This window comes from Neofelis nebulosa, chromosome 16 (assembly GCF_028018385.1).
Source record: "Neofelis nebulosa isolate mNeoNeb1 chromosome 16, mNeoNeb1.pri, whole genome shotgun sequence".
Classification (NCBI taxonomy): Eukaryota; Metazoa; Chordata; class Mammalia; order Carnivora; family Felidae; genus Neofelis; species Neofelis nebulosa.
The window spans coordinates 38,401,314-38,424,328 of NC_080797.1; the positions used below are offsets into that span (position 1 = coordinate 38,401,314).

The 23,015-nt window shown below is 49.0% G+C and overlaps 1 protein-coding gene across 6 annotated transcripts in view; it reads left to right on the forward strand.

Moving 5' to 3' along the window:
- Window positions 1-607: 607 nt before the first annotated feature.
- The window catches only part of SP2 (Sp2 transcription factor), a 30,704-nt gene continuing 8,296 nt past the window's right edge, over window positions 608-23,015 (forward strand). Inside the window, exons 1-3 of one of the 6 annotated variants that reach the window (XM_058705462.1) lie at window positions 608-623; window positions 17,810-17,889; window positions 18,606-19,580. In XM_058705462.1, the coding sequence (XP_058561445.1) occupies window positions 17,827-17,889; window positions 18,606-19,580 (1,038 nt within the window). In that variant the 5' untranslated portion in view covers window positions 608-623; window positions 17,810-17,826. Of the gene's footprint in view, window positions 624-3,706; window positions 3,810-4,505; window positions 4,621-5,355; window positions 5,469-17,809; window positions 17,890-18,605; window positions 19,581-23,015 lie in introns of those variants that run through there. The other 5 variants (XM_058705458.1, XM_058705457.1, XM_058705461.1 and 2 more) reach the window with 5 other exon arrangements.

A 23,015-nucleotide genomic window follows, 5' to 3' on the forward strand; every position in this document is an offset into this window, starting at 1 on the left:
TTCCCACGAGGCTCCAGAAGGAATCTGGAGCTTCCTAAGGGCAGAGACTGTGGCTCTGCATCCCTTTCTCCCTCCCTCTGGTGCTCTCTCACCCATCCTTGGGGACAGATGCATTCTCTGGTACTGATGAATGAAAGGGAGCAGCTGCATGCCAAAGGGAAGGACAAGGAGAATGTCAGGAAGCAGGAAAAGCAGGGGAGAATGAAGAGGGAAGGGGGTGAAGAGGCAGACAGGGAGGGAGAGGTGAAATGGAGGTGGAGGAAGCTGGGCCTGGAAGAGAAGGGAAGTCCATGAAAAGTGTTAAAAGGATGCAGTCGTTTAGTCAGTCAACAAACACTCTGCACCTATCACATATCACACAATGTGCTGGGAGTGGAAGGTGCAGTGGTGAATAAGACAAAATGGGCTTTAAGGGGTGGCGGATGGGGAGTTTGCAAGTGAGAAAGGGGGAGAAATTGGCCACTTAGAGCAAGAAGAGGCTAAGCATAGTTGGAAACAAGAAGGGAAATATCACAGAGAGAGAGAGAGAGAGAGAGAGAGAGAGAACCTGCCTCCAGGCCCATCATTGGGTGAGACACAGCCAGAACCACCTGTCGGCCCTGGCTCCGTGAAGACCGAGGCAGGTAAGCTGGGCAGGGGAGAAATTCAGGAAGGGGAGGGACAGGAGTGGGTGGGGGTGGAGGGTCAGACTGTTCACAGTTTTTCACTCGGGCACCCACAGTGGAAAGATGTCTGTGCTACGAGTGGTTCTCAACATTTGGCTGCCCGTTGGAGTCACCCGAGGAACTTCCAAACACCATCACCAGGGTCCCACCCCCAGAGATTCTGATTTTCTGGCCCTGGGATGGCACCTGGACTTCAGAATTTATTAATAGCTCTCCAATGAGTCTAAAATGCAGCCAGGGAGAAAGCAAGCATTAGAAGCTGGCTGCCTGGCCTCCTTCCTCTCTGGTGAGAATGGGGGCCGTCTTGAAAGAAGCGACCTGTGGGAAGGAAGGGAAGTTGTACGGTGCTTTGAGGGGGTTGTAAATGAGGCTCAAAGACTCCAGTGGTTCTGACAAAAGGATAAGGGGCTCCTGAGAAAGTGCCCCCTTCCTCGGCTATGCCTCTGGTAAGAAAGGAGCAAGATAGCCTGGAAAGAAAGAGAAAACAAGGCAATGGCGGTCTTTAAAAGGGAAGAACAATTCAAGTAACTCAGACCTGCCGAATTCTCTGTTGTTGCACCCTGCTCCCCCACCCACACACATGCACACTTCCCCCCACCCCCTCTGCAGTCTTCATGATGGGGCCTCTGGGGGTGAGAGAGGCACAGCTGCCACAAAAGGTTTGGCAGTGGCCCAGCAGGATATTCAACCTCACCCCCCCCCCAAACTCCCTGCACCCTAATATAGCTGAGTCACTGAACCCGGGTGGAGTCCTCTGCTTGACAGTGAAGCAATCTGAACTTGAAAAATGGCCTGGGAACAGAATGTATGGTTTATATAAACAAGTCCTATGTAGATGTAATTGTATGCAAATATTCATTCTTTAACTCAACATACACTTCCTGCCAGTCCTTTTGTACAGGTTTCAAACCTTCCACTGCAGCTCACAGTGTATGTAGCAGGGGACAGACGTGAAAATAAAAGTGTAGTGTTAGCGAGTGAAGCCCTCTGCAGTCTAGAGAAGGAAAAAAGCTGTGGTTCAGTGGGAATTAGGTGTTCAGAGTTTGAGCAGGGTCTTGAAGGATGTTCAGGAGTTTACCAGGAGACAGGAAGGATAAAGCAGGAAGGGAAACAGAAGAGTAAGTGTTTAAGAAATGCAAAATATTTCCTTGAGGCAAAAGGGTAGGATCTGTAGAAAGGGAATAGGGTGGGGGAGGAAAGATACGCAAGTGTGTGTGAAGGACATTCTTTGCCCCCTAAAAAAGGAGTTTGGGCTTTTCATCCAGAACGGCATAGGGAGCCGATGAAGGTTCTTAACTAGAGGAGTGATAGCTTTTTTTTTTTTTTTTTTTTTTTTTTTAAATTTTGAGAGAGAGATCAAGCGGGGGAGAGGGGCAGAGGAAGGGAGAGAGAGAATCTCAAATGAGCTCTGAGTGTGGAGCTCCAAGAGCTCTGAGTACTGAGTGTGGAGCACCAAGCCCAACTCGGGGCTTGATCCTACAACCCTACAAAACCAAGAGTCAGATGCTCAACTGACTGAGCCACCCAGGCACCCCGAAGGAGTCTTGCTTTTAGAGTCTTGTTTTTCAAAGGCGAAGGCTGAGAGGGGTAGACTGGAAGAGAAAATTAACATTTATTCATCAATTACTGTGTACTGGGCATTGGGCTCTGTATTTTATTTGGTCACTCCAACCCTTTATGATAGCTTTTTTCAAGCTGCCAGTCAAGATCAAGAAAAGGAAGGAAAAAAAGGAAGGGAGGGAGGGGGGAAGGGAGAATAATAGCATAGAAATTATCAGGGCGTCGCGGGTGGAAAGGTTTAGTATTGTTTTTGGAAACTTTGCTACACATTTTCACCTGAGTTTTAGGGTACTGTGTCGGGATTCAAATGTTATTTCTCACTGCGGCTTATGGTGTTTTAAAAAAGAACGAGAAGCCGCTGCTGTAAGGTGTAGGTGTGACTAGCCTTATTTTGCAGGTGAGGACATAAGGCGCAGGGAGTTTCAGTACCCTGCCCCTCTGTAAGTGGGATGTAAATTTCAAACCCAGGCTGGTCTGAAGCCAGCGTGGATTCCTGCTCAGTAATGCCAGGCAACCTGCCCAAGTTACGCATGTACAGCAGACCTGGGAAAAAACGTACCCGGGTAGCGCCTCCCAAGGGCTGTATGTACTCACACAGCACCTCATTCAAGGAGGTAAATCGGAAAGGCCCAACTCTCTGTCCGCCCAAGGTGCTGGACAGAATGTATATTCCAAGAGTGCCCTAGACGCACAGAATCGGATTATGAGCGGCAGCCCCGGGAATCTCCTTTTAGAGAGCTTCAGGTGATTCTGGGTGGACCGCCCGTTGTGGCGGGAGGGGAGGGGCGGGTCGCTGCAATAACTAGGTGAGGATGAACAGGGGCTTGAACTGAGATGGCGAAATAATCCCTTCTCTCAGAAGTGTCACGTAGCCCAACTCCCGCTATTGTGTTTGAACTCCGATGCCTCGCGGTACAAAGTCACCTGGGGGCTCATTTCCCTCTCCCGAAGCGATAAAGGCGAGGGAAATTAAAAAAAAAAAAAAAAAGGCTGGTGGCTTCCCACTCACCAGCCAAGGGCTTTGAGTAGCCGAAAAGCAGGTGGCTCCCGCCACTCCAGGGCGACACTAGATTGAGGTGTAAAGTGTGTACTATTTATAGGGCATTTCTGGGCCTCACCCTAAGGACTTCTGATTGGCTTTGGGGTAGATCTATCACTCATCTTTTGGGTTCGAGGTGGGTGGAAGGTCAACCACGACCAATACAAAACCACTCCTCAGCTAAGCCCCTCCCCACCTAGCTTCCTGTTGCTGTCCATCAACCACCTCGTAGGCGGGACTTCACGTCCCGCCAATTGGCTGGCGAACATGTCGTTCACTGTTCAGTAGGTTTCCGGTTGGTGCCCTCTACTGTCCATCAGTGACATTTCACAAGTCTATTGGCCAAACCAACGTCGCTCTAGACGCCTCTCTCTGATTGGATACTAGTGCTGTCGGTCCCCAATGTACTGAACTCTTATTGGTGAACGCTGCCGTCGCTCGGGCGGTGGCGGGCTCCGGGATTGGCGGGTGCTGGGCGGGCGGTGTCAGGCTCTCGGTGGCGGCGGAGGCGGCGGAGGCCAGGGAGGAAGATGTCGTAATGAGCGGTGGGTCCTGACCGCTGCCGGCGGGGTCTTTCCGGCCCCCAAGGGTCGGGAACACGGGCAGAGGCCGCAGGGAGGGGAAGCCGGGGCCGGGGGTTCCCCCCTGGGACCGGGCCTGGCGCCGGGGCCCGGCTCCGGGAGGGGCGGGGGAGGGAGGATTCCCGCCCGGAGGAGGAGCGGGGCTGGCCAGCCGGGCGGAGGCACCCGGAAGGGGGCGTTCGACTCCCCGCCCCCTCGGAGCCCGCTGGGCGGGAGGGCGGCGCTTCCGGGGGCTGGTGAGAGGTGCGGGCACCCGGGCGTGCCTGGCACCCCCTTCACCCAGTTGCCTACCCACCTCAGTGCTTCCGGCCTGTGGACATAGCCTGGGTCTGCTCCGAGGAGGCGGCCCACGCTCCTCGCGCTAGCCCTGTGTTGGGGGACCCTCCTGCATTCTGACTCGGTACCTACCGGCGATTCAGGGCCCTCCCGAGTGCAGAGAGGGGCGAGGGAGTGCTTAAAATGCAGACGGCGCCAACCACATGGGCACTGCGGGGCCTAGAAGCCAGCCTGGTTCCCGATATACCCCAATGGAGAGATGGTGTGTCAGGACACGAGGGCACCGCCCCCCCCCCCCCCCCCCAAAGGGCAGATGACCTCTTGCCTTAGACTGCGACGTGGACATAAACCTCGTAATGTTTTCACTTGGGTCCTTGAACACCAGCTAGATACCCGCAAGCTCTTAGCAGAATTATGAGCCGTTTAAGAACTTGCTGACAAAGCTCCCAGCCTGTTAGCTGATGCTCCGTCGGTGGGACTGCTGAATCCCAAAAGCCAGGTGCAAACCTAAGGAATGACAGAAGAAATAAAACGGATATTTACTTTCTTTCTCCACCCTGCCTCCATCCCATTGCTGACTTTTGGTTCTCAGCCTCCTACCCGTGCTTCTTGGCTTATGTTCCCAGTGGCTTTCTAATTTTAGTTGAAAAGGAACTGTGTCTTCTCTTTGGGCAATTGAGAAACCTGTCCTCACTGCATTCCTTGGTTTTGACTCCAGTATACCGTCATGTTTATTTCTTAATTAACTTGATCCAGGGGGACTCCATCTGGCTTTTCTCAGTGCACATTCTCCCAAAGTTTGTTTCTTCTTGAGGCTACTTCTTGCTCCCTTATTTGTGGTTTCCTAGAGAAAGGGAGGGAAGAGCTTGTAGATCTGCTTTAAGCAAGGAATTGGCTCACAGTCCCCCATTACGCTGATTTAATTGCAGAAAAAAAGGTGATGACTGTTTCAAGGTATACTAGCATGCACTGTCTACGACTTGGCATGCTGTACCCCAGAAGGCCTTAAGTATCACAATGGAGGGCTAAGCGTTGAGTTGGTATTTTGGATAAGGTTTTTAGGGCTAGAAAGTTTAGGGTGTTGGCCAGTTCACAGAGAGGTTGTTGAGGGAACAGTGGTGAAGTCAACACCGTAGAAGTCATTTTGATTAATAACACAAAGAAGCCTGTTGTCTGCAATAATGAATATAACTGCAGTGTCTTGTTTTGTTTTAAATTCTTGTGTGCGATGAAGGGGGCGAATCTGTCAGACAACCTATCAGTTGGGCTGATGATGTCAATGTTCCAGTGGCTTCCAACAGGCATTAATACCTGTTGGAAATGGATTCTCATTGGCTGGGGCGATTGGTAAGTTTTCTAATTCTGGTTCTTCCGCTTGGTTGTACAGAGGCTTAACCCCTCTTCATTTAAAAGCAGTAACAACAAGGAAAAAAAAAAGCCGGTCTGACATAATTATAAACTCCCTGAGCTAGGCTGCTAAAGACACAATGTCTTTGCCAAGGAGACCCAAGTGGAATTAGTTCATAATTGGATCCTCACCTCACTGCCCTGTAAGGGGAGCTGGCTCCAGGAGGAAGAGTTTGGCACCAGTGTTGACAGCACATAGACTGGCCGGCTTTTTTCTCTCAGATTCTATTAAAGTTTGGGCCTCCGGAGGCCTGTCGGAGAGAAGCTGAAAGAAGATTTTGGCAAATATCTGGGTAAAGGAGCTTCGTGGCATAATAGCATATAGGGCAGTTCATTTTGATATCTTGTCCTTGAACTTCCTCGTTCTTTCGTTGATTACTAGCAGCCCTTTGGAGAAGTTGCAGGGTCCCTTGTAGCTTGAACAGTCCTTTACAATAGGCATGTGATAATTCCTGACTCTGCTTTCAGAGAGTATTGCCCAACCAGGGCCCTCATGAAGACATCCTAAGCTTGTTGCCACTGGTCGGTAGACCCTGGTAGTGGCTTGAGTTCAGCAATCTTCTAGACCTTTGTCACCATACATTTCTATGATGGAAATGTAGCATCTTCTTCTGTGACTTACCTTCACCCCCTCTGTTCTCTGCTTACCCACAAATTGGAAGGCTTGCTTCCAAGGATAGAAAAATGTAGTAATTAAAGTGTATACAGAGTATTAGAAATTGTAGAGATGTGAACTCTTCTGAGTTTAAACAATTATGGGGTCTAGTCTGAAACCTTGCGGGCTGAAGACTTGAAGTAAAATGTATTTGGAGAAGCGCCAGTACTTATGAGTTTGGATAGCTTAACGGGATTAGGGGACTTCTCATAAGTTCTAAACGAGGAACACTTGACCCACATGCTGGACTGAGAGGTGGACATCATTATGGAATGAATTCGTTGACGTTTTTGCTTATCTGTTTTTTGCTACGAATTAGGAGGGTAAAAACATGGGGCATTACCAACTCCAGGGCACCGTCAGCCTAAGTATCGGGAAAGGATTAGAGATTGCCCTGGAAGAGATGTTCCCCCGTGGTACTGGTAGATTTGTCCTAGTTGACAGGATTCTGAAAGGGAAAACTGGTTTTTCCACTGCCTCACGCGATGCTAGAAAGAGAACCTAGGAGCAAGCTCAGTCAGCACTCACTGCTTAGCTTCCCCCACACGGCCAGGAGGTGCTCTTTCTGGGTGCTCCGAGGCCGTCACCGGCACAGGGCATTACCGTGTGCTTCTCATCAGGACGTGCCCTGGGGAGCCGAGCTCTGCTCAGGAGCAAGGGAGCACAAAAGGGCTGAGTGCCCAGGTTAGATGCTGTTCAGTCTGTCCCCGTGAACGGCTTCGAGCAGTGTTGAGATGTCCAGGCTGTTTGTGTCACCGGAAGAGCATGTGTGCAGGTCCAGCTGTTTGCATCCCTCCTTTGGACGTCTCATTCCTTAGCTGCAGCTGGTGTCAGCTTCAGAGTTGTGTGCTGTACCTGGCCGGAAGCCTCACCACGTCGTAATGCCAACGTTTAGCTTGGGGGACTGTTGTTTTTGAGACTGAGGGCTCTGAGATGCCGGTTTGCCCTTAGGCCATGACTTAGGCTGTTAGGTGGCCTCTTTCACCTCAGCCACGGGGTGAAAAGTGGCCCAGGAACGAACAGCAGACTCTGGCCTGCCCACTGCCAAACGTCCTCTTTCTAGAGCTTCCTCTTTGGCGTATTTGTTAGCTTTCCCCTGGGGTTCAGTGGAGTCATGGAGCGGCTTCCCAGAGAGTGTAACTAGGGACTAAGAGACAGCAGGCAGGGCTGTGTGATTGAAAGTGGAGTATTTCTGCCCCTGGCCAGTGTCGGGCTGAAGGCTTCTCATATTAGCCTAAAGACAGACCAAAACCTTTCCCAGCCTTCCCAACGGTAAATGGTAAGCCAGCCCTCTCTTCCCAGGGGAAATGAAGTCAGTGCTCATTTCACAACTGGTCCGAGCTGGGGATGAATGTGGGCGTGACTCACAAGTAAATGTGCCAAAGCAGAGAAAACACGTGTTTGTACACAGTGGTCTTCTAGGGGGAAAAAGTGTATCTTGGTTTCTTTTTCTCTCCTGTTCCCTAAGAGCGGTCTGGGACCAAGTATTCTTTGTACCATTTCCTGGGACTGCTCTGGGTCCCCACGCACTTCTCCAGTGTCCCTTCCAGTACCACTGGCTGTGACCCAGGCAGGATGCAAACTAGCAAATGACAGTCACATTTCGAGAAGGCATATTCATATAGCCAGCCCTCATTATCTTAACTCATTTGGAAAAGAATTCCCCTTCCCTGGTGCAGGTTCATTGAAAGAAGCATTGAAAATCGGTACCTGGTGTGTGGTGATGAGGTGTGTGCTTTGAGATCTTTGTCCGGGTGCAGGACTGGACTGTGCGGGTCTGCACACAGGCACTTGTCCCCGCGTGAGGCAGTGGGCGGGCTTGGGAGTTCCATCTGGGACAGCATCAGCTGAGCTGACCTGGCGGGTGGATTCCAGCCTCGTGCCAGGACATGCACATCTGTGGGTTTTCTCCTATGGTTCTTAAAACTCCATTTAGGCTCTCCCACTCTGCAGTCTCCAGGATTCATTCACTCATCCATTCAAAAAATATACACTAGGCACCTACTATGTGCCAGGCAGGAGGGATACATGGGTGGGTAAGGGAAGGAGAAGTTCCTTGCTTTAGGAAGCCTACATCTTAGTGGGTGACAATAAATAAGTAACTACTGGATATTAGACAATGAGAAGTGGTACGAAGAAAAAGAGAAGACAGAAGAATGTGAAAGGGTGCAATTTATATAGGGTGGTCAGGGAAGGTTTCAGTGAGAAGGTGACATGTGAGTAAAGCCACAGAAGGAGGGGAGAGATTGAGCCATGCTCAGTCTGGGGTGGGGGGCGGGGGAGGTTGAGAACTCAGCCAAGGAGGACAGCAAGTGCAAAGGCCCTGAGAAGGGGCTGTACCTAGTATGTTGGAAAGCAGCAGGGAGACCAGCGTAGCCGAAGTAGTGAAGAGGAGGGACAGGATAGGTCAGATAGGGTCCTTATGTGTCACGGTGGGGACTTCAGTTCTTACTTTGAATGGGAGACAGGATGCTCTTGGGGGGCTCTGAGCAGAGGAGTACTGTGATTTCACTTAAGTGTGATGGGTCTCATTCTGGATGCATGTTGAGAGCAGACTGACAGGAACAAGGTCACAAGCCCGGCCAGGAGGCTTTTGCAGTTAACCGAGTGACAGATGATGAGGATCTGAATCTGGGTGATAACAGGTGGTGGTGAAAGCAGTCAGATTCTGAATGTATTTTTTACTTTCAAAATGCATTTTCTACCTTGAACCGAAACACTGTTTGGTGGCTGTCATATGTAGAGTGTGGAAAAAAAGAAGGGTCAAGTATGCCGTACAGGGTTTTAGCACCGAGCTGCTGGAAGGACAGAATTCCATTCACTGCACGGGGAAGTTTGAAGGAGACACAGAATTAGGACGATACCAGGCATTGGTTAGATCTGAGATGCTTGTTGACATATCCAAGAGGAGGTGTCAGTAGGCAGTCGGATATACAAGATATAAGTTTGGGAGTCATCGTCATATAGAACCTGTATGTTACTGGTTGTTAAAATGCTGTGAGGCTAGATGAAACCGCCCAGGAAATAGGTATAGACAGAAGAAAAATAAATGCTGAGACTGCACCCTGGGGCAACTCAACCAGTGAGAATTTGAGAGGAGAGGAGGACCCGGCAAAGGAATACTTTGAAAAAGTAGCTAGAGACATAGATCAACCTGGCAAGTGTGTTCCCGAAGCCAAGTGTAGAAAGTGTTTCAAGGAGAAAGAGGGGTCAGCTGTCAGATCAACACATAAAATAAGGTCTAAGAATTAACTGTTGGATATAGCAACGCAGAGGTCACTGGTGGCACAAGCAGTCTTTGTGGCATGGGCAAAAACCTGGAGCACGTTCAAGAAAGACTGGCAGGAGAGGAATTAGGGGCAGCACTTATGGGTACCTCTTGCAAAGGGTTTTGTTTGAAAAGGGGAGAAATAACAGCTTTTAACTGCTGAAGGGATTTTTTTTAATGTTTATTTATTTTTTGAGGGTGGGGATGAGAGGTAGAGAAAGAGACAGAGAATCTGAAGTAGGCTCCAAACTGTCAGTGCAAAGCCCAACGTGGAGCTTGAACTCGTGAACTGTTAGATCATGATCTGAGCTGAAACTAAGAGTCAGATGCTTAACCAACTGAGCCACCCAGGTGCCCCGGGAATTTTTTTAATTTTTGTTGTTGTTGTTGGAGAGAGAGAGAGAGAGAGAGAGAGAGAGAGAGAGAGAGAGAGAGAGATGAGGAAGGGGCAGAGAGAAAGAGAAAGAATCCCAAGCAGGCCTGCAGTGTCACCACAGAGACTGACACGGGGTTTGAACTCACAAACCGTGAGATCATGACTTGAGCTGAAACCCAAGAGTCAGAAGCTTAACCCCCTCAGCCCCCAGGTGCTTCAGACTGATGAAGGGAATTTTAACTTCCTGATGAAATCGTGGGCCCACTAAGAGGCCTGGCCTGAGCCGCCTTTGGCCTGAGGCATTAGCAAGCCGCCACTCAGAGTTGTTCTCATTTATGGAAAGTCAGTGAAGTTCCTTTTACCCTTACTGAGCTCCTTTATATGGTTATTGTGGTGCTGGAGGCTTGCTTGTCTGCAGTTTGGTGTTTTTAACCACCAGTGTTGCTGCTCCCTCCGTGCAGGCTGGTTCTCTCAGCCCATTTATGAACTCCCTTCAAGGTCCAACTTTGTTCTCTAAAACCAGCCCCGGCTTGCTTTTCCCTTACCAACTCTGAATTCTTCCAGGCCAGGCAACTGGGAGAAACTGTTCTGTTGGCTTCTGGCCCAGCTGAGCTGACCAAAATAGCCTGCAGAAGGACTGTTTGTGCAGAGTGAAATTCCTCCAGGGGAAATACCATAGCGGATGGCCAAGAAGGCCATGGTAGGAACCCATGAGGCCAAAAAAGAAAAAAGAAAAAAAAAAAAAAGCCAGGTACCGCCAAGTCCTGGCTATGGAGTTTGACCCAAGTTCTCTCTAGAGGGAAAAGAGCTTCCTAAAGCTTATTGTGGTATTTCTTAGGTCCCCTTCTCTCTCATTCCCTGTGTCTCAAGAGTAATGTTCTCAAGTGAAAGACCAGTGGAGCGGCCCCCAGTCTGATGGCCAGGGCTTCGGGGTCCTGTCTGAGGCCTCCTCCTGTTACCGGTGCTTCCTGAGCCAGGCCATTGGAAAGACCCCTAGGACAGACACCACTCATTGCCCTGTGATAGGGGAAGGGGCCTGTGGGACCTTTACACGGGCATACAGCACGGGCTCTTGCCCCAGACTTGGGGGTTGGGAGGGAAGAGGTCAGGAAAGATCTTCCCTGCTTAAGTGAATTATAAACCGAGCTCTAAGGACTGGAGTTAGCCAGACAAATGCCAGAAAGAGCAAGCTTAGTCTCCAAGTGAGAGAGGGCGTGTTGTAGTTCCAGAAATGGAAAACACTGAAGTGCCTGTGGGGAGAGTCTGAAGAGCAAGAGATAAAGGAGAGGTAGAGGGGGAGGGGCAGAGTGTTTTTGGCTTTTATAAGCTTATCCTAAGATCATCTGAAGCTATTGAAAGGTATAATGGGGGGGGGGTTGGCGGCTGGATGGGATTTGCATTTTATTCTTTTTTCTTTTTTCTTTTTTTTTTTTTAATTTTTTTTTCAACGTTTTTAATTTATTTTTGGGACAGAGAGAGACAGAGCATGAACGGGGGAGGGGCAGAGAGAGAGAGGGAGACACAGAATCGGAAACAGGCTCCAGGCTCCGAGCCATCAGCCCAGAGCCTGACGCGGGGCTCGAACTCACGGACCGCGAGATCGTGACCTGGCTGAAGTCGGACGCTTAACCGACTGCGCCACCCAGGCGCCCCGGGATTTGCATTTTAAAGATTCTTCTGACACTGATAGTGGAGGCTGGATTAGAGGGGGCCAGGCCAGAGGCTGGGGAGCCATTTTGAAGACTCTGGGCAGTATTCCAGGCCGAGCAGAAGGTGGTTAGTGCCAGGGTTGGGGCAAAGGGGATGGAGAGTGGTGAGTGGATTGGAGAGAGGTTTATATTTAGGAGATAGACTCATGAGGGCTTGATGAGTCATAGGCAAAGAGGATGATGTTCAGGTTTCCTTGTGATTGGAAATACCAGACAGAAGTTGGTTGCCCCAGAGACTACTATTATTCATCGAGCCCGCAGGCACTGAAGGGCCCCTGTGTTGTGTGTAGCAGTGCAGTGAAAACCGGCCCGCCCTCCCCCCCAACCCTTCTGCCAATATCGAGAGACATTAAGCCTGTGATTATTTAATGGGTGGCGAGTGTTACCAGAGGGGTTAACCTCATCTCAGGGGTCTGAGTAAATGACAGCTGGGTACATAGTGGGCTCTCAATAAATTTTTCTGGGGAAAAACCAGGCTGAGACGGGAAGGGTGAGTAGGTGTTAGCTAGTAAAGAGAGAAGAAAGAGCCCTGAGCAAGGAAAGGTCAGTGGCAGAGATGAAAGCTTCAAGGATCTGGAAGAGGGCCTGTGGAGGCCGGGGATGAGAACGCTGGGGAGAGGATGGGCAGAGGCTGCAGCTCGGTGTGGGAAGTCCTGTGGCCCGCCCAAGTGGAAGGCTCACAGAGGGCCGGATGTACCCTCCTGCCCCTCAGGAGAGCTGGGCCACATGCAGATCCAGGAGGTGGCAGTCTGTGGACAGTACCTGGAGCCCTGTGAGTGGGCATGGTCACCTGTGGAACAGGTATTGGGTGAGAAGGATGGGTGTTGAGGAACAGAACCCGAAAGGGGAAGAGGAGGCTGGAGAGATAGGAGAAGATCCATGGGAATTTTGAGGCGTTGGGAATAGTCAGGGTCAAGAACTGCTGACGAGGGTCTGTTGGATCTAGCAGGGAGGAGGTCTTGGGTGACCCAAGCAGGAGCAGGGAGAGCAGAGAGCCAGGGTCAAAGTGCTGATGCTGCTGCTCAGGGAAATAAGCAAGTGAGAAAGGAGGGAAACAGTAAAGTGCCGGCAGCTTTTCCACCAGGCCTGTACAGAAAGAGCCCGGAGACTCAGGGGCTGCTTCTCAGCTGGTGTTCGAACTAGACTGGCTTCCAGTCTGGGGAAAGGAAAGTCAGGGGTGGTGCCATCAGGCCCTAGACCCCACCCCACCCCCCAACCCTCCAGTCTGGAAGCCTCCCTTGATGCCCTTGGCATTCCTTGGAGCCTGAGAGAGCTACTGTTGCTTGTGTAATAAATCACTGTAAAACTTCACCAGCCAAGGGACTGTTGGGAAAGTTCTAGCTAACCTGAATTAATGAAAAGTCTGAATGGCACAACTCTGAAAGGAATGCAGCTTTTTCTTTCAAGAACACTTAGGAAATCCCACTCACCAGTGCTGCTAAGTGTAGGTTTCAGTGACCGGATCTAAACTGCTGTTAAAAGCACGCAGTACAATTGAAATGGTCGAAGTGGCATAAAACAATTACGTGGTTTTGCGCAAGAGTCCCTTTGCAGTCTTCATACGCTATTTAGCCTCCCTTTGAATAGTATGAAGACAAAGTTAAGCACAATTTATGTCCAAATTACACATTTTAAATATAAGGTTCCAAATTAATGAGGTTCTAAAGTACCTTTGATCATCGTCTTGCAGTTACACATCTATGCTTGCTTCTGAACCACTTTTCATTTCCAAACACCCAACTGGAAATGCTTCTCTTTTCCCTTTCATGGTTAATCCCAGGATATAGTTCTCCAGTGGTAGGGAGATCAGTCTCTGTTTTGGTTGCCCAAGCCTGCAGCCGAGGGGCCACAAAGCTCTGAGTGACACTAGGAGAGATGCTTACAAACACTGGTTTGAAATCTAGAGGGTTATTTCAAGAGCCAACTGGGGAGGAAAATGAAACCAAGCCCAAATGGTACAAGGTCGTTGCGCACCAGCAGGCTGCTTCGGTAAATGCTGCTGTAACTTCCTAACTGAAGAATCGCTCTGAGCCCAACCTGGTCTCCAAACAGTTTGAGTCCAGGGTAACAACAACTGTAGAGGGAGAAAGGGAGATGAGTAAGAAGCTCGAGGCCTTTTTTCAAGTCGTTTGCACTCTGTCCCATTCTAGTGTCCTTCTATTTCAGAGCAGAGGATGTCTGCGGGAGTCAGTCACCAATTTTAGCTAAGTGAACCTGAGCCCAGGGGAGCCTCCTGGGAGAGCCCCTGCCTTCCCTTCCCATCCTTGGCTGCAAGTAACTCATTTTGTGTTTTTAATCGCAACATGGCCTGAGAATTGAAAAAGTCTTATAAAAGTTCGTTTAGTCCAGCTTCCCACCCCATCTAGACATCCCATCTCTGACAGAGACACACATCCTGCCTCTGTCTAAACGATTCCAGAAAAGGGAGAACATTACCTCAAAAGGCAACGGATTCTATCTTTTGAAAGTTTTCCCTTCTATTAATCCAAAATCTGCCTTCTTCTTTTTTTTTTTTTTTAAGTAAACTCTGCCTGCAATGTGGGGCTCAAACTTATGACCCCGAGATCAAGAGTTACATGCTCAACTGACTGAGCCAGCCAGGCATCCCCAAAATCTGCCTTCTTGAAGTTACCACCCTAAAGTCTTGAACCACCTATGGGATAAGTCCCCTGGTGGATATCACTAGTCTGGCATCCTGGTCATACCATTGCTCCTGTCCTCTGACCAAGCTCCAATTGAAAATGCTCCTTTCAAAATGTCCCTCAGAATGAAAGCTGACACTCCAGATGTGGCCCAGTTGTGCAGAACGCACTGGGACGATTAACTTATTCTTCTGTGATTGAACTTTTGGAAATTCAGTCCAAGATTGCAGTAGCTTTTTTGGCAACCACATCTAGATTCTATTGCCTCCCGTTTAGCTTTGAGAAGAACCCACTGGGGCTTTTTCACAGGAGAGCCACTGTTAAGCTCCGTCTTCCTGTCCTGCATGCATGTGATTTTTTTTTTTTTTTAACCCAAGGGCAAGATGTACTCAACTACAAAGTTTAAACCACTGTTTATTGATTACCCACTGTGTGCTTGCTGCTCTCCGTAGTAATTATTGATGCCTCCTAGAATCCCAGGAGGTGCTGTGCCCTTTGTCTTATGGCGCAGTGAGGCTGAGAGGGACACCCCCGCCACCCCACAGGTGACAGCACAGACCCAGCTCTCATTTAGGTCTGGATGGAGCCTCGTGCTCTAAAAGCACTGCACATACTAGTTTTTAAAGATCTCTGAACCCTAATACTGACACCCATTGTATTTATAACCCTCAGTTTTGTGGCATCTGCGAGTTGAACTTGCCTGCTTGGTCTTTGCATGGTTTTCCAAACTTCAGTGGTGAATCGACTACTCTAAAGCCACGTTTTCCAGCCTCTAGGGCGCAGAACCAATTTAGTGAGTCATAGCCAGCATTAAAAAAAAATGAAATAGAGTAGAAAAATACCCAAGCACATCACACAGAGTAACGTAGATTTTGTTTCAGGAAACTCAGTGCCTGAGCATAGGACAGGGAGGCGTGTGGGTGCGCGCATACTCAGTCTTTATGTAAATTGTTTTTATAACTGTGGTTCGTGGTCAGAATGCTTTGAACATCACTGCTCTAAAGGAAAAATGTTTTTGAGTCAACTTAGATTGTCTTCATTAGAATGCTGCAGCCTTACTTAATTGTGCACAGAAATCTGTTTATCAACTCATTGATCTAGCTCCTATAAAATTAATTAACTACAAAAAAGCCAGTAAGAATCACATCAGCAACTTCCTTCTGGGAGGATGACACTTGATGGAACCCGTATCGCGGCTGTCAGCAGCAGCGTGCCACAGCCTCGACACCTCAGGCTCCCTGAGCTGCAGACGCCTACCCTGCAGCGTCTAGTGCAACACAGCCCTCCCACGCTTCTTAAGAGCCGTCATCCCTCACTTTGCACAAACGTGAATTAAATGTGCAGAATTAAGTTGTCTTAATTAGCCCACGCAGTTAGAGCGGCGCCACTTGGCACTGGTACTGCTGTGAAAACACACACACAGGCCCCGAAACAGGCAAAGCCCGGTAAAGCAGCAGTCACCCAGTGATCTCTATAGCATGCGTTCATTTTTAAAAGACCATCACAGTGAAAACACCGGAATAAAACATTCTGGTAGAAAAAGCACGGGTCTCCCAGGAGAAGCTGCCGACCCTTGCCCTGGGGCCCACCCCTGAGTTTGAGACACCCTGGTGGACCTTGCAGCAAACTCCCCAGGGTGTGTGGATCTCAGCCCTTTTAGGTAGAGGCACATTCAGCTTAGCCCCCAACCCAGACTGTCCTGCCTGTGTTTTTGTTTTTGTTTTTGTTTTTTTCCTTCTCGTTTATAAGGATATTACGAAAATTTCAGTCAGATCCCTTGTTGAACTAAAACACACAGCATAACACCCTTCTCTTGGTGTATCCATGCAAAACCCCAGGAAACAAGCATGACTCATTTTTTTTGCAACCCTGTGCTTATTCCTTACGATCACTGCTTCCTTACTGCAGTAATTGTAGCATGCGGTCATCTGTTCTAGCATTTTGCCGAGGATCAGTGTCTGTATTATTGCAGGATCTCCTAATACGATTTTGCCTAGAGCAGCCCTCTGGCTTCTCATATACTTTGCGAGTGTGCCTGTAAAGTCTTACTCTGGAGTGCAGTTTGTGTGGCCCTAGGGCCTGGAAACCATTGAAGGCATCGGTCTTGCTGGCCCATCGTCTGTCCTGGGCTTAGTTCCTTCCCCTTGACTTTTTCTTTCCCTTCCCCCTACCTTTCCCGTGGAAGAATGACTCTCCGCCAGAGGCCAGCCTAGACGGAATGGTTTGAGTAGTTGCCCTCTCTCCATGACTTCAGTCCTCTTCCCAGAAGATCAGGGGGCTCGCTGCCTTCTCCAGTCTCCAGACTAATAACCTGGTTTCTGTACTTCCTGAAAGCTACTTTCCAGAGGTTCAAGGTACAAGTCTCACTGCCCAGTGCCCTTCTCCTTAGTGACTTATGAACTACAAGATGGCATAGATTCTTTGCCCCAATTCTCATGATTTCCACTTTACTTATATTTCTCTTAGATCGGATTTAAGTTCAGAGTATTGATTCCCTTTGTTACTTCCTCAGCGTTCTTTAGTTTTCTTTATTTAAAATTTAAAAAAGCAGAATAGAGTATATTCATTGTGGGAAAATGAGAAAATCCAGGAAAACAAGGAGAATAATTCTGAGTCAAATGAAATTCTACCACCAAGGGATAATGGCCTTTAACATTTCAGCATTTTGAAAGACTTTTCCTGCTGTACTCCTATTTAGAAATATAACACATTTAACAAAAATAGAGTTTACTCTGTTTTCATTCTTTTTGTTATATTCAGTCATTAGTTCTAGTCTTGGCGACACCTTTGGGGCCATACCTACTATCCTATATAAATTTGCTTAAAGCAGTTCCCCATGTGCTGAAGATCCATACCTGGGCCGTTGTGCCTTTGTAATAAAGGCTGAGAATAAAGCACCTAAGGTTTCCTCATGGAGCAGGTGTGTCCTTGTAGAGATCCTGGCTGAGGGATGCTTCTCTCCCAGGCTGGCTTGGCACCTAGCTTTAGCAAGAGCGAGCAAGAAGCTTGGGTTAGAACTAGGGAGTTAGCTGCGGGGGAGGCGGGAGGGCGCCTCCAAATAGGGATTCCGATCTAGCTAGGGAGAGTCAGCAGTACCCTGTAGAGAGAGCTCCATTAGGTGACTGAAGCTGCCCTTGGTATAGTCTTGTATCGTCACGTTCTCCCAGGCTTTATGATGGCTGGAGACAGGACCAGCTGTCCTCACAGCCCCAGATGGCCAAGTTGGAGGAGAGGAAAGAAGGTCATCTACTAACGGGCACCTGGGTGGCTCAGTCGTTTAAGCATCCAGTTTCAGCTCAGGTCATGATATCATGGTCAGTGATTTCGAGCCCCGCGTCAGGCTCTGCGCTGACAGCCCAGAGCTTGGAGCCAGCTTCAGATTGTGTGTCTCCCTCTCTCTGCTCCTTCCCCACTCACACTCTTTCTCTGTCTCTCAAAAATTAATAAAGTTTTTTTTGTTTGTTTTTTTTAAAAAGAAAGGTATAGGGTTGCTAATCTTGAGTGGGGAGATGTGAGGAAAGGTTAACATCTCTTGGAGAAGCAGCAGCAAAGAGGCGAAAAGAGTGTCTGAGCCAGTGGGCTTGGGTTCTGTTCCGGCATCTTGTGCATTGTTCTGTCTCTTTCCTTCCAGCAGGTCCACAGACCAGCATGGCTGCCACTGCCGCTGTCAGTCCCAGTGACTACCTGCAGCCCGCCGCCTCCACCACCCAGGTGAGTGGGCAGTGGCTTCTGAGGGTTGGGGCTGCATCGGCCTGGAAGCACTCCCGGAAGCCGACTTTAAACCACAGCCAAAAGCTCTGTACTGGCTAGGATACGAGACCCGGGAAGGTTTGGTTGTCCACTTTCTCTGAACTAAGAAGCCAGGGCTGCTTACCTAAGATGACACAGTTGACCCGAGGGAAAAGCAGGGTTAAACTCAAGGTCTCTTCCACCAGACCCCCTGACCATAAAAGGGAAACAGAGGCTGTGTCCCTACACAGAGGCTCTGTCCCTGTAGCCTCAAAAGAGCAGCCCTCCCCACTTTACCAGAGTGTTTATTCTTCCTGTTGGCCCTCCCTTCCTCTTTCCCTGCCTCCCTTCCTCAGCCCTTCCTCAGCTGAGGAATCAGGGTCCCCTTCACCCCTGTGATGGGCCCATGGACTTCTGTCTAAGAGCTGACGATGGCTCCATGAGCCCTAAGAAACAAGGGTAGTGGGAAGTAAGGGTGTTAGTTTACCCTGCCATGGGGGCTTCTGGAGAGTTCCTTCTTGAGGAAGGCATTGCCCATTCTTTCTCCCTGAGAGAAAGCAGAGCCAGCAGGGAGGGGGAGGATGCTGGCACCCTGCCTACCACAGCGGCGGCGAAGAGCCTGCCAAGGGCCACGAAGGGCAGAGGGTGGCTGGGCAGTGGGTTCCCACCTCACTTTCTCTCCGCCTGTTCTCTCGCAGGATTCCCAGCCATCTCCTCTAGCCCTGCTTGCTGCAACATGTAGCAAAATTGGCCCTCCAGCTGTTGAAGCTGCGGTGACGCCTCCTGCTCCCCCCCAGCCCACGCCACGGAAACTCGTCCCCATCAAACCTGCCCCTCTCCCCCTCAGTCCTGGCAAGAATAGCTTTGGAATCTTGTCCTCCAAAGGAAACATCCTTCAGATTCAGGGGTCACAACTGAGTGCGTCCTATCCTGGGGGGCAGCTGGTGTTCGCCATCCAGAACCCCACTGTGATCAACAAAGGGACCCGGTCAAATGCCAATATCCAATACCAGGCGGTCCCTCAGATCCAGGCGAGCAATTCCCAGACCATCCAGGTACAGCCCAGTCTCGCCAACCAGATCCAGATCATCCCCGGCACCAGCCAAGCCATCATCACCCCCTCACCGTCCAGTCACAAGCCTGTCCCCATCAAGCCAGCCCCCGTCCAGAAGTCAAGTACGACTACCACTCCTGTGCAGAGCGGCGCCAGTGTGGTGAAGCTGACAGGTGGGGGCGGCAATGTGACGCTCACGCTGCCCGTCAACAACCTCGTGAACACCAGTGACTCCGGGGCCACCGCTCAGCTCCTCACGGAGAGCCCCCCCACACCACTGTCTAAGACTAACAAGAAAGCCCGGAAGAAGAGTCTGCCTGCCTCCCAGCCCCCCGTCGCTGTGGCTGAGCAGGTGGAGACGGTGCTGATCGAGACCACTGCGGACAACATCATCCAGGCAGGAAACAACCTGCTCATTGTTCAGAGCCCTGGTGGGGGCCAGCCAGCCGTGGTCCAGCAGGTCCAGGTGGTGCCCCCCAAGGCCGAGCAGCAGCAGGTGGTGCAGATCCCCCAGCAGGCCCTGCGGGTGGTGCAGGCGGCATCTGCCACCCTCCCCACAGTCCCCCAGAAGCCCTCCCAGAACTTTCAGATCCAGGCGGCTGAGCCGACGCCTACTCAGGTACCACACTCACCCTCTGCACCTGCCTCCCTCTCCTTCGCGCCGAATGGCTGACGCTCCGTTCCCCCTGGGCTTGCTCTGGAAGATGGTGCTGCTGCATTTCCCACTTTGACCTGAGTGCTAGGATTCAGCATCGTCTGGGGTGGGCAGGAAGTGGCCATTTGGGCCGGCAAATGGGCTCTCTTCGGTTCATAGGGCTACATACAGCTCATCCTTAGAAATAAGCCGAGATGTCCCTATATACCTATACCGTGGTCCAGTTTTTCTTTCAGGGAGTCTTTCGGAGGATGGGTAGGGGGCAGATATATACTTTTTAATAGTAAAGTTCGTTTTTTTTTTTATTATTATGGAACTACATACTCAGAACGGTACAAGAATGAAACGAATTTCAGTCAGAACCATAGAATTTGATGTAAAGCAAGAAAATTCTGGTCATTGTTAATGACAAGAAAAAAAACAGGGAGACACAGGCCAGCTTGATGGCAGGAACTCTTAGGCTAGATTCATCTGTGATGCTAAGAACTTCAACAAGAATGTTCTTATTGGGGGCTTTTATTAAGGTGTTGTATTACTCTGGAATCTCTTTGGCTCTGTGTGAGTTGGTTTTATTCTCTGTGTATGCCTACTAAGTGCCAGAGATGGGGCCTGTGCTGCAGATGGAGAACCTGGAACTCAGGGAAGTTAGGAAGTATCCAGTAGCTCATGGGGCATAGGTGACAAGAGCCAAGATTCAGCTTGAAGTTCTGACTTCAAACCCCACGCTCTTTTCTGCTTTTCACTTTGACTTGCTGGGTCTCAGTGGCAGGTGCTACAATTAAAATTGAGGACAAGGATTTTTTTTTAGTACAAGAAAACAGCTCCTGCCGTCGAGGAATTTATCATGCAGTTGTCTAGAGAGAGAGAACCAAGGCATCACGGTCAGTGAGAGTAGGGAGTTGTGTCCTCTTCCTGGGTGGAAAAGGAGTGCCCTTGAGTTTGACCTGTGGACATGGGAGTCACACAGGAGGAAATCTGAGGTCTGCCTTAGAGTGCCTCCTCCTTTCTGGCACATTCTGTATTGTCAAGTGATTTTCTTTAAACTGTTTAATTTACGCATTATAATATCTATGAGGTTTCATCATCAGATCTGCTGTACAGAGGAACTGAGGTGATACCTGCTCAGGTGCACACATCTTGGCAGTACCTCCCCTCCGTTCCCTGAGGTCCCAGATCTTGAGATTGATGGAGGCAGGGCTTAAACCTAGGTCTTCCTAAGGACATAATCACGCAAATGTGCATAGATTTAGCTACAACATTATTTTATATTTTATTATTTTTAAAATATTTTTTAAAGTTTTAATTAAAAAAAAATTTTTTTTAACGTTTATTTATTTTTGAGAGACAGAGAATGAGCAAGGGAGGAACAGAGAGAGAGGCAGACACAGAATCCAAAGCAGGCTCCAGGCTCTGAGCTGTCAGCACAGAGCCCGACACGGGGCTCGAACTCACAAACCATGAGATCATGACCTGAACCGAAGTCAGACGCTTAACAGACTGAGCCACCCAGGCGCCCCAGTTTTAATTTATTTTTAAAAGAGCGAGAGAGCATGAGTGGGGAAGGGGTAGAGAGAGAGTGGGGGACAGAGGATCTGAAGCGGGCTCTGCTTTGCCAGCAGAGAGCCCAATGTGCGGCTCAGACTCACAAACCGTGAGATCGTGACCGGAGCCGAAATTGGATGCTTAACTGACTGAGCCACCCGCGTGTCCCTACAACATTATTTTAAAGATAAAATAGTTTTCCAGTATCCTCAGGTGCTGTATATTATACCACTAATTCTCTGTTAACTGTAGATGTAGGCAGTTTCCAGTCTTCTAGCTAAATAAATTCCTAAAAGTGGGGCAAAGGATATGGACATTTTTTTAAAAAGGCATTATATTCTGATTCATACATGGGCAGTTCACGGTCAAATCTGGCCCACCCATCTGCTTTCATAAATAAAGTTTAATTAGAAAGCAGACATGTCCATTTGTGCTGCATTTGCACTACAAGGCAGAGACCTCATCATGACCTACAGAGTTTAAAATATTTAGTATCTGCCCTTTACAGAAAAAGTTTGCTGACCCTTGCTCTAGATTATGAACAAAAAATGTTCTAGTAACAGAAACTACAGATACACGGAAAATAGCAATTAATGTGCAAAAGGGGCACATATGAGAAAATTGGGGATGAGAACTGTGTATTCATTAAGAGATGCTGTAAGGTTTGTTTCTTTGCTTTTAACTGAGAAACACAGTCTCAGATAACCCAGGAATTTAAAAACAGCACTAATCAAAATCCCAGCAGGACTTTTTTAACAAATAACTTTTTGCCCCTGAATCATTTGAGTTGCCACCACAATCCCTGTCACTTCCAAATGTTTTATAGAAAGGGTCTCATTATTACATGCAAGGACATTCTACATAACGACAGTACAACCATCACACCTAGGAAATTAGCAAAGAAACATGCTAGCATCTAGTTTAGAGACTCCACTCAGGTCTCAGCACTTGTCCCGATAATTCCGTTATGGCAAAAGAGTCTTCCCGCGTAGTTGGGAACTACATGCATGTAGTTGTCATGTCTCCTTAGCCTCCTCCGGTCTGGAACAGTTCTCCGTCTTAACTTGATGTTCGTGACCTTGACATTTTTTTTAATGTTTATTTATTTTTGAGAGAGGGAGAGAGAGCGCGCATAAATGGGGGAGGAACAGAGAGAGAGGAGATGCAGAATCAGAAGCAGGCTCCAGGCTCCGAGCTGTCAGCACAGAGCCCGATGTGGGGCTCGAAGTCACGAACCATGGGATCACGGCCTGAGCTGAAGTCAGCTGCTTAAATGACTGAGCCACCCAGGCGCCCCTAATTTTAATTTAAAATAATATATTTTTTTTAATTTTGAGGGGGGAGGGGCAGAGAAAGAAGGAGACACAGAATCCAAAACAGGCTCCAGGCTCTGAGCTGTCAGCACAGAACCTGACACAGGGCTCGAACTCACAAACTGCGAGATCATGACCTGAGCCGAAGTCGGATGTTCAACGGACTGAGCTACCCAGGTGCCACAACCTTGACACTTTTGAAGGCTACAGGCCAGTTATTTGTAGAATGTTCCTCAGTTTAGGTTTGCGTGATGTTTCCTCATGACCTCTGGGCTGTGCTTTTTTTTTTTTTTTTGCAGAAATACAGAAGTGATGCTGTGTTCTCACCATATCCTAAAAAGGGTGCATGATTTCAATTTGTCTCCCTACTGGTGACAATTAAAGTAGCAAATATGTTCACCAGATTTCTGCACCTTTTTTTCTTTGTAGTGAAGTAGTATTAAGAGGAAGATACTTTGAGATTATGTAAATGTCCCATTCCTCATCAGACTTTTGCCCACTTGCTTTAGTATCTTTTATTAGAAGAGATTTTCTTAAAATTAAT